Source organism: Lycium barbarum, chromosome 7, assembly GCF_019175385.1.
Source record: "Lycium barbarum isolate Lr01 chromosome 7, ASM1917538v2, whole genome shotgun sequence".
Classification (NCBI taxonomy): Eukaryota; Viridiplantae; Streptophyta; class Magnoliopsida; order Solanales; family Solanaceae; genus Lycium; species Lycium barbarum.
Window position 1 is genome coordinate 19,867,668 of NC_083343.1, and position 11,440 is coordinate 19,879,107.

An 11,440-nucleotide genomic window follows, 5' to 3' on the forward strand; every position below is an offset into this window, starting at 1 on the left:
AATGAGGACCACAATATGCATGGTTTGATTCTGTTTATGGCATCGAAGGTTGTGTTCTTTTTTGGGCTTCTAATATAATTCTCATTCCTTTTTGGCACCTATGTTAGAGATTGAAGGTATTTGCCCCCCTTGAATTACAAATAATCTAAATTTCTGGCAAGGATAAAAGTTTAAGTCATCTGTACAAATATGAAGATTGATAGTAACTCAAAAAACGAGCCTAATTGAGAATATTGCGAGGATGTATATCATTTGAACATCCTTTTTAAAACTAGCTATAGACAATCGAAATTTACAACTAGGGGTGGGCATTAGGGTTGTTCAAAACCGACCGCTACCGATAACCCAACCGCAAAACTGGCTTATTGGCTTATTAGTATTGGGTTATCGGATTAGCGGGTGGGGAATGGATTTAAATTTTATAATTAACGGCTTATCGGTGCGGGGGACGGATTACTCAATTTTCTTATTGGGTAAACCGTTAACCCGTTAAGAATCTATTATATTTTATTATATTTTTATCCCTAAACATATAAAATATGTATGGTAATTATAATTTCTAAACATATAAAATATGCATGATAATTATAATTTTTAAACTTAAAATAAGCCTCAGCAGGCCAAGCCCATTTAGTAAATAAGGCTGCAATAGTTGCAACAGCCCATTTAGAAAATAACTCTCATTTTACTAAAGAGTAGGAACTGCTGTAGTGCTGTCATTTTCCACTCAACTCATTTTCCACTCATTTTCCACTCAGTTGAACTAATGGATTCCTAGGGTTTTTTTTTTTGCTTTTTACACGGCGTCAAGACTGAAGAGAAGATCGCAAAAGTGGGCTGTATTTGTTATTAAACCACAAGTCCACAACAACTCAGCAACTGCTAGTCTGCTACCATACGCAAGGTAAATTTCGAGTTTTTTTTTCACTTATGATCGTAAATTCATAATGGGTTTTCCCCTTCTGATCCATGGGGTTTCCTCTATTTTGCAACTTTTAGAATTCTCCCTAGTCAATACTCCATAAAGACACATATTTCCTAGTATTAGCAAGTAGCAACTTCAAGTTCACACCACTGTTCGATAAAATCAAAAACTACAAATCAATTTATTTTGCTCAATACATGAACTGCAAGGTCTTGTGTGATCGGTTTATACTTATTACATGACTCATTATGATAATTTTGTCTTCAGATTTAGCCAGCGCTGGGAAAGACCCTACTATAGTTGACATATAGTACAAGGTGACTTTCATAATGTTCTGTTATCTTCTCGTTGTTTGTTTGGATGCACTTAAAATTTTACATATTAACAATTCTGTTTTTTATTGTAGGATACTTGCTGGTTGCTGCAATAGAAAAAGCACCAGCAGTTGTGCGAAAGAAGTTGTGCAAGGAAAAGCTCTTATGTACTGAAAGAAGTTGTGCAATTCTGTTTTGGTTCTTCCAACAATGTGATGCTCTACTGAGTCTGGGGGGGCTCCTTTGCTTTTTTGATATTTTGTATTATGTACTAAGAAAAAGCACCTGCAACTGCAAGGGACAAATTAACACGTGTTGGTAACTGGTAAGTGTATAAAATTTTGAAAGTGATGATTACTTTTGCCTTTTCATTAGTATTAGAACTGCATATTGGACATAAATTTTGCCTGATGACTTGTGCTAGACTTATAAGAGCATTTTGGATGTTAATCTTTGGTGTATGGTAAAAGGACAAGGAGAACTGCTTAGGTGAAGGAGAACTGCACTTAAGGAATATTTACCAAGTATTAGTCATTACCAAGTAAATCGGTGCCTAAGCAAGACTTTTTCACTGAAATAAGAAGGAAAACTAACGGATCAAATACAAGTCCTTTTGTCAGCAAAAAGGGACAAAATGTTCCTTGTTGCATGAAAAAATGCAGAAGCATTTCACAAGATCCAAGTTCATACCGAGCTCGCAGATTGGCATATTCAGTAGTCCAGTAGGAATATTTACATTGGCATATCCAGAAGAGCACTTGTACTAGTCCAGTAGTGGACTAGTGGTAACCAAAATAAAAGATTGAATGTGGTAACCCATACTTAACCGATACACCGCCCGATAACCGTCCGATAATTGCTAATCCGATACCGAACCAACCGTTATCTTATAGGTTGGCTAGCGGATTAGTACTTTTAAAAGTCGATAACCGTTAAGCCAAACCGTTAACATAATAATCCGTCCGATCCGCCCGATAAGCAGCCCTAGTGGGCATGATACGGTATTTAAAGTTTCAGTACGGTAATTGCGATTCTCGATTTCTAAAAATACTATACCATTACCATATATATCAAATTAATTCGGTATGGTTCGGTTTAAACACGATTTTGGTATTTTGCGTTGCTACGGTAAATCAGTAATCATTTGATCCACTTCAACTTACATATTCATATCGTAGAGAATTATGATGTTCTGCTATTTAAGAAACGTCTCAATTATATCGTACTATAACAACTCACACATGTAAAAATATTCAAAAGAAAATACAAGTAATTCCCTTATTACGTAAATCGATTACACGAAAAGATACTTCAATCAAGATAGAGTAGGCAAAGTTTCAACATTTGAACAATTTTAGTTTTGTAATAGTACTAGTTTATATATTTGTTAGTACAATAATACTAATTTTTATGAATTGTATATGTAACTATACTTCGGTATGGTATTCGTTATTTTAGTATTTTCTTTATAAATACCAAATACCATACCGAATGCCAAAAAAATTTAATTGCATACCAAATACCGTATCAAATACCATAATATCAAAACCGCGATATAAATTTTTCGATTTTGGTATGGAAATAGGTATCTACGCACCCCCATTTACAACTAATATTCGAAATTTCTATACATTTCTTTAATTGTTAAACCATTCTTATTTAATTACCACGAGAACTCAAAATTAGTGAATACATATAATATTAGTTGTATATTCAACCAAAGAGTTGGAACTAAAATGTGTGATAAAAATAATATATTTAAGATAAATATATATGTAAGTCATCCAATAAGTCTTGTACAAGTAATTAAAAAAAAGGAATTGAACTTAGGATGTGAAAGTGCCACATCATACTCCTTAAAAAACAAAAAGAACTCCTATTCAGCAAACATACAAAGACCCATTTCAAAGAGTTAACAAAACTTCCCATTACCAATATTAGTGTAGCCTAAGATACATGTCTATAGATTTTGGCTCAGTCTTTTCTCAAAAATCAGTCCCATTTTGGTTAAAATTGGTTGAGTTCGCCCATTAATACATTGTGCTACCGAAAAATATGGAGAATTTCAGATATGGAGCGACATATATGGAAGAAAAAATAAATTGGCGGTAAGATTTTGTTGGGTTTCCCTCCTTTTACTTCTTTTTTGCTTAAGATTTTAGGGCTTTCTCCTTTCAATTCCTTTTTCGCTGCCCTTGAGGCAAAGAAAATTGGCGGTAAAATTTTAGGGTTCCCTCCTTTCAATTCCAAATATTGGAAATTTTAATACTTGGTATTTTTTTCAAAGCTTGGAAAGAACTTTTGGCCGTGTTTGAGGCGAATCTATTCCTCTAATTTAGATCTTTACTAATTTTAAAATAATCTGAACTAATTATACAGAGATTACTGCTGATTGTTACAGAGATTTGTGCGTTGGAACGAAATTTAGAGTTGTTGAAGTACTTATATTGCGTTCACACATTGTGTAATTTCATATGAGTTTCCTTCGCACATTCTATTTATAGTATCAGTTAACAGTTTTTCATCGATCTGCAGTTTGAAGAAGACGGGGAAAGGAAGCGAGCGCTATTGGAAGAACATTCACATAGTGTTCAAGACTTTTTTGAGGTGTTTGCAGGTTCTTATCTATCCTCTATTTTGTTTAATCATATTGAGATCTAATTCTTTGTTATTGTAGTATTTAAATAATAGTATTTTTGTGTTCTGAAAGTATCTTAAAAAATATTTCTTTCATATCGTCTCTTCATATTTGTTTGTAGTCTAACTAGATGGTATATGTGCTCAATTATCCAGCTTTTAGGGAACAGGGGTATTTGGGATATATGAAGCTCATGTACTAGTAGCAGTTAGGGGTAGCTTCAAGCCATATAGAGCTTTTTACTTTCTTTAATGAATTTGTTACCATGCACGTCACCTCGGCGGTGAGGTAATTTTTGTGGCATGTGACCGCACATTTATGTGGATGTTGGTTTATATAAGCAATTGTTGCTCTTCAGAACTGAATCAGTTGTTGTTGTTGTTGTTGTCGTTGTTGAAATTGCTGTGAGGATGAAAATGAAAGACAAAATGAAATTTTATGTTAGAGTGAATTATGAAAGCTAATAGGAGTACAAGAAAAGGAAAAGGAAAATATAATATGGACTAACATGGTGCTTGTAGTTTTCATGTTATGGTGTTTGATGATATTGGTTGTGGTATTTCTTTTTCTTTTTTAAAAAAAATTGAGAAGGAGTTTAGTGTGTACACTTTAAAGGTTTGATTTTTGGCATATTACTGTACACCTAGAGGTGGAGCTATGATTTTGAGTTTATCAGTTCTAGTTATAAAAATTGCAGCTTAGTTGGTTTTTGATAAGTTATTTATACGTATTAAATAAATACAGGGTTTTTATCAGTTCTAGTTATAAAAATTGCAGCTTACTTGGTTTTTGATAAGTTATTTATACGTATTAAATAAATACAAGGTTTGAGCTAAAGTTATTGGGTTATGCCGAAACCGTATACAATGCTAGCTGCTAGTATGCTATGCTATTGTTGTTGAGTTCTGTACTTCTATGCTGAGTTCTGGTTTTATAAGTTTGTTTATTTTGCTTTCTGTTATCCAAAAGTAATGGCTATGACCCGTATAATACTGATATTGAGCGCTTAGCTCATCGTCCAAAGAGGGTTGCAGAAGATCAGTGGCGTTCATTAGTTCATTATTGGAGTTCAAAAGAAGCAAAGGTATTTCATTAATATCAATAATCATTTTCTGCTGCTCCTTGACTATTATCTCATATATTATTGTGTTTATCTTTTCTAGGAAAAGAGCGAGAGAAACAAAGAAAGTCGAAAAAAGTTAACTATGCCACACACATCAGGAAGAAAAAGTCTTGCTCAAATTATAGATGATGTATGACATAATCACTATCTATTTTCTGCAATTTATGTATTAATTCTTGATTCCTTGCATATTTTACGATAATCTCTTACTATTCAACAGATGACAAAAGAGAATACTGGTGTAAAGCCAACTCGTATTGAGGTGTGGAAAACAACTCACACTAGAGAGAATAAACAACCAGTAAATGACATAGCCGGTGAAGTTATGGTAAATTCTTATTATTTATAAATATTAAGGTACTTTAACTCCATTATAAGATTCTATTAACTTTCCGTCAATTTACCTTTCTTTCAAAAAGAAACAAATGGATGATCTTGCTGAGGTGTATCCCGAGTTAAATGTCCCTGGAAGTGCTCGCAATGATATATATTCACAAGTAATGGGACCAGACACTCATGGGATTGTTCGAACTCTAGGAAAAGGAGCAGCTCCAAGTTTAGTTTATGGCCCAGTATATAAACGATCACAGTTGGAGCAACGAGATTTTGATGCAAGGGTTGAGATAGAAGTTCAAAAAGCTACCGTAGCAATCCAAATTGATATGGATAAAAAGTTGGTTGAAGCAAAACAAAATATGGAAGCAAAAATGGATGAAAGAATGGATGAAAAGGTGAAGGAAAAAGTGAAGGCTGAGATGCAAGCATACGTACAGAGTATCAGTTTTATGAATGGCTCAAACAGTAAATCAATCAGTAATGAAGAGGTAAACAATTTTGTGCTCGGTACACATTTTTTTTCCTCTTTAAATTAACTTTGCCATTTATTTTTCCTTTTAATTATACTAATCTTCCTCTTTGTGATAGCTTTCCCATAACTCAGTTGAAGACCGCCAACAATCATTATCTCCTGTATCAGTTGTTCCAACAAAAAAGGTGCGTTCGCACGTATTGTAATTAGTAAACATTGAAGTTTCGAATGTGATTTTCCAGGTGTTGTCATCTCGTGTTTAAAGCAGAGTATGTGTTGTGCTCTTCTAATTCTCTGTTGACTCTTTGAGTTGGGGTGTTCTATGTAAGATCTTTGTTTGCTGTTTTTCATGATGTTCTGCCTTTTTTAGTTGTGTTATGTGTTCTTTTTACCCTTGTTGTTGTCATGTTCTCTTCTACCAATATGTTCGTGTTGTACGAATGAGGCTTTGAGGTTAGCAAATGGTTGAGTTTCTGATAGATATGATCTTGAACAATCACTTTTAGATCTTTGCTTTAGATTTCTTTACTCTCTGTTTATGATTTTCAACTTCATGCTTGAATATATAGATTTTGTCTGATAAATTGAAGTAACAAAGTGTCAGTTACAGCAAGCTAATTACCTGTTAATTCTCAGTGTATTTCCTTTTTCCTTTTACTCCTTTTAAAAATTTATTTTAATCTCCTTACTATGTGTGTGCTCTAGAGAAAAATGAACTATGGGTACTTTGCAAGAGTTAGAATTTGACAAGTTTGACTAGCTGTGGATAATTATGGTGAGGCATGTTCAGAAACACGTGTTTTATTTTTGTCTTCAACCATGTTTTACTGAACTCATTTGAACTTCGTGAACAGTTTGTGGGCTCATTTACTAAGAGTTTATCGTGATTTTTAATGATGTGACTGTTGAATCCTTGAAATAAATTAGAAGTAGTAATACAATCATTGTGTTAGCACCTTGGAATCACTTTCCCACTGAACACCAAGATAGGTCTTTACCTTGGATTTTTAAAAACTGTAGAGCTCTGTTGGTTGTTTTTGTTGTCGGTTCATTTTTTGCTTAGATAAACTTAAGTAAGCTGATATTCACAGTCCAAGGGTGTATTCCATCACTCCGCCAACTCTCAGATTTCCTACTATTTCTCTTTTTCTTGCCATGATATTTACAGGCCAAAACTAAGTTGTTTTCCTTGCTCCCTGAGATCTCTTCTTCCTCTTTTCCTCTTTGTTTCTTCATATCACAACAATCTGCACTTCTGCAACTGTCAAACTTCCGTCAAGTTCTTTTTATTATATGGTACATCACTAGAATCTCATTGTGCCAGTTTCTAGGTAAAATCATGCGATAATTCAGTTCTGTGTGGTGGCATGCTAGTAAAGGTATATAGTGGTTACATGATTAACCGTGACCATCAAACTCTTATTCCCCTTCACATGTAAAGCAGACACTGCCTAAAAATTATTAGGATCATCATAAAATATGTGCGGATTGTCAATGTTCATCTGTTGCTCTTGTCACTTTTCTTTATTAGAAAAAACACGTTCTGTGTCAATGTTACCTTATTCAAAAAAATAAAAAAATACCTTATGTGTCTCTTCTGATGATTGAAAACTTCCCATGAGATGAACTGTAAATTTTCCATTAATTTGTCAGTTAAGATTTGGTTTGGTTTGATTTGAGGAAAGTTGTCATTGTTTGAGTGAAGTATGATTAATTCTCATTAGTTTTTAATAAAAGATGACGTGCACTTGTTTGTTAGCTATTCAAAAATTGATGGGTCTATTTTTGGATGGTGTTTTCTGATTTGCCAGAGAATATTTCTTCGCAGGTTAACTTAATCAAGAACACCACAAATAATGGAGTTGACACACAAAAAAAGAAGTGGGTAAGTTTGGAAAAACATGTAAAACACTTTTAAATTTTTTCCATTTATTACATGCTTTTAATTCTATTTTTCTGTCTGATTCTTTTGCAGCACTTTTGAAGAGTGTGTGATACCAATTATTGGCAAGTGATGCTCGAATTATGGAAAGATGAATTCCATTTGTCTTGTTGCAGAATTTATTCTAGAAATTTAGGGAATTAAAGAGAAAGTTTGACGTAGTTTCATGTTGAAATCACTTTAGCTTTTATGTTTTAGTTAGAATTTGTTTTATTTGAGATAGAACAACAAGTCCTTTGATTTGACAGCGTCTAACTTGCAAGGAGACCTTTCTCTGCTATGTCCTTTGAAATACAATTGACTGTCTTTTACTATTTCATAATATTTTGTTACATTGTGTATAAAGGTTGATCTTTATGATTGTTTGATATAAATATTTTCTTTATGATGAAAACTGAACAGTGAATTATTATTAATAATTTTGAATATTTGATACCGACATTAGTCTAAATGTCAGAAATTTTACACAAAGCGACATTTAACAAAGATTGAAAATAAATGTCGTAAATTTTTTGTTGACAATTTCACAAAAATGTCAAAAATAGCAAAGCGACATTTAATAAAGGTTATAAATAAATGTCGTAAATTTTTTATTGACATTTAACAAAAATGTCAAAAATACCAATGCGACATTTAATAAAGGTTATAAATAAATGTCGCAAAAGTTTTACCAACATTAGTTTAAATGTCGGCAATTTTAAGTGACGTTTCCAAAACGTCGTAAATAAATGTCGTAAATTTCTTACCGACATTTGCCTAAATGTCGAAAAATTTCCGACACTGAAATATACGACATTTGACACAAATGTAAATTAAATGTCGGGAAATGAATTTGCGACATTTATGAAGCGTAATATGACATTTATATAATGTCGTCGTATCTCTACTTTCTTGTAGTGAAGACCGCCACCAAATAGATTCAAGGATGCAAAAGGATATCCAAATCGCTGTTCTCTCAAGTGCAATTATAAATGCACCAGGGTACTCAAATGTACCGAAAGTCTCACCAACATCATTTATGACACCTGTATTGAAGTAATTGTTGCTCCCAAACGCACACGCAACCATACGTGGTCGTATAAGTAATATAGTGGTATATGAAATCTGATGTCGAACCCACAGGGACTTATGATGTCACGCCCCGAACCATGGCCTGGACGTAACACGGCACTCGGTGCCTGACTGTATGTGACCGAGCGAACCACATGGCTTGCTGAATCATCATGATACATAACGTAAGCGGAATATAACATGAATGCATAATGAGCCTTTATAAAACATGATAAGTCATAATACTTAATAAAATACTTGTTTAAACATGAGTGAGCCAAAATGGCTATACGACTCCAAATGTCTGACATGACATAACTGACTTGTCTAGTCTATGAAACCTCTATCATGAGTCTGATTGGAAAACATACTTACTGGGACAAGGCCCCCAGCATACCTCAGATGCATAACTAATCATAAACAAAAGTTAACTAAACCCCGAATGAGATGGGGCTCACCAATAAGCTGGTACCTGCAGATTCTAATGAGCAGAGGCGTCGTCCTGTAAGTTCGTACCTGCATCGTGAAATGTAGGCCCCCAGGCAATAAAAGGGGACGTCAGCACATTGAATGTACTGGTATGTAAAGCAACTGAAAGAAATAACATGGGACATGGAATAACATGATAAGAACTGAAACTGAAAACCTGGACATAAACATGAGCATGAGTACATATGTATATATATAACATCAGTAAAAACATGATAAGTAGGGAGAGCAATAACTTATAACCGATCCATGGTCTGGTGCTTGCGTCCCGCCAGTAGAACACTCAGTCCTTGCCAGGGACCATGAGATTTGATAAAATATGAAAGGATCCAGTCATTATGAGAGATCATCCGGGATATGGGTGGAGCGATCCTCATCCTACGGTGGCTACGTAGTTTCAGGCTATCTGAAGCCCTCCTCGGTAATTAATGCAACTCCCAAAACATGAACATGTAAAATTGTGGCACTTGCTGCCCATGGTATATCATGAATCATATCTTGCTTGTACATAGTGTTCATGAATCATAACTTGCTTGTATAGTTTCATAAGATAACTTGTCATAGTATTACAGAACATGTTTTTGGTTCATGAGTAATAACAATAATTCGAAATCATATATATATATATATACTTGTCTTGAAAACATACTTGTAACTTGCTGGATGAAATCATAAAGTTTCATATAAACATAATGAGAACACATGAGGAAGAATCCATGATTCATGGATTTAGCTAGGATTCCTAATATCCGTAATGGAGGACTAGGAATACAATAACGAACATAGATACAAAAGTCATGCACATACATACATAATTACGGGCTACCAATATGTTGGGTTTAATGCCCTAAGATTTGAACTTCATAGTTTTTACGAAACGGATCATGGGGAAGAACGTAGAGATTCCCACATGTGGATGGAAGTTCTACATACCTTAACTTCCTGCTTTTGAGCGTATCACAATGTCCTCCAATCCCTTCAACTTTAATCTATAGCAATACAGGTCATAGGGATTCTATATTAGCAACAATATTCATGCTTTGTTCATCTAAGCATTTTATCAAACACTTGGTGGGCATGAAGCCCCACAACCCTCATTAATGGTGTTTTCTTCACCAAATCCCCATGCTATTACTTCTAGCTAATTCTACAATCTCAATTAGATGTAATTAACATCATTCTTCATCACCCATATGAATACAACAATCCCAAGTCAACAATCCAACAACTCTAGCATAGTTCATATAATTCTCTTCATCAAACCCTATTATTATTCTCCCAAGAATTCATCAATTCACAACTATAAATGATTAGGGAGTAGAAACATTACCTTTCATGAGTAGTCACCACGAAATCAACATCCCCAACTTCGATTTTTAGCTTAGAATGACGGCAACAACTTGTACTACACTTTATCCTTCACGAGCCTCGGGATTCGGGGCCTTCAACTTGGTTGATTCTCTACTTTCTCTCTCTAATTATCCTCTCTCTCCCTTTCTCTCTCTAAAATCTGAAAATATGGAGGAAATGGGGCTGTTAGGGTTAACATTTCCCTTAAATACCAAGGGGATATGGGTTTGACCCAACTTGAAATCGGGTTGGGACCTTTCTGTCTTAAAACGTCCATATCTCCCTATCCCGATGTCACCTGTGGGCCCACAAACTATGGTTGGAAAGTTATTTCAATTATCTACAACTTTCGTTCTTTGAGTTTTCCTAAATTCCCAATTTATGATAGGGTTATGGCCTCTCGAAGTCAGGTGACCCGAAACGTACTTACGGACCAAGTTACGACCCACTGTTACGGCCCGTAACACGAAGTACGGACCGTAACTTGGTACCTTACCTTAGTGAAAATTTCTAGTGAGGTTCTGGAAATTTTTGATGTGTTACGGACCACTGTTACGGCCCGTAACGTCACCGTTACGCTGACAGAATTTCCAGCGAACAGGCTTCCGTAAAATGGGAATAACTCTTTGCACAGATGTCCGTTTGGCCCCCATAATATACAGTTGGAAATATATTTCAAAGGGCTACAACTTTCATCAAGGAAGTTTTCTCAAATTCCAAACGGGTTTTTACGAAAATTGACTGGAAGACAGACGTATCGAAAACTTAGCCGATTCTATAGGATTTCAAGTGCCTTACTAT

The 11,440-nt window shown here is 34.6% G+C and overlaps 1 protein-coding gene across 3 annotated transcripts; it reads left to right on the plus strand.

Annotated features, from left to right (window-relative positions):
* Positions 1–3,150: 3,150 nt before the first annotated feature.
* LOC132602193 (uncharacterized) lies at positions 3,151–8,064 on the plus strand. Of its 3 annotated transcripts, none has more exons than XM_060315168.1 (9): positions 3,151–3,347; positions 3,775–3,856; positions 4,847–4,961; positions 5,041–5,130; positions 5,221–5,328; positions 5,420–5,824; positions 5,925–5,993; positions 7,637–7,693; positions 7,784–8,064. In XM_060315168.1, exons 4-9 carry the CDS (start codon positions 5,083–5,085, stop codon positions 7,790–7,792), a joined length of 696 nt encoding a protein of 231 aa, XP_060171151.1. In that variant the 5' UTR covers positions 3,151–3,347; positions 3,775–3,856; positions 4,847–4,961; positions 5,041–5,082; the 3' UTR covers positions 7,793–8,064. The 3 variants fall into 3 exon arrangements, with proteins under 3 accessions (XP_060171151.1, XP_060171148.1, XP_060171149.1); XM_060315165.1 differs by having other exon boundaries at positions 7,637–7,689; XM_060315166.1 differs by lacking the exons at positions 3,151–3,347; positions 3,775–3,856; positions 4,847–4,961 and having other exon boundaries at positions 4,974–5,130; positions 7,637–7,689.
* The last annotated feature ends 3,376 nt before the right edge of the window (positions 8,065–11,440 follow it).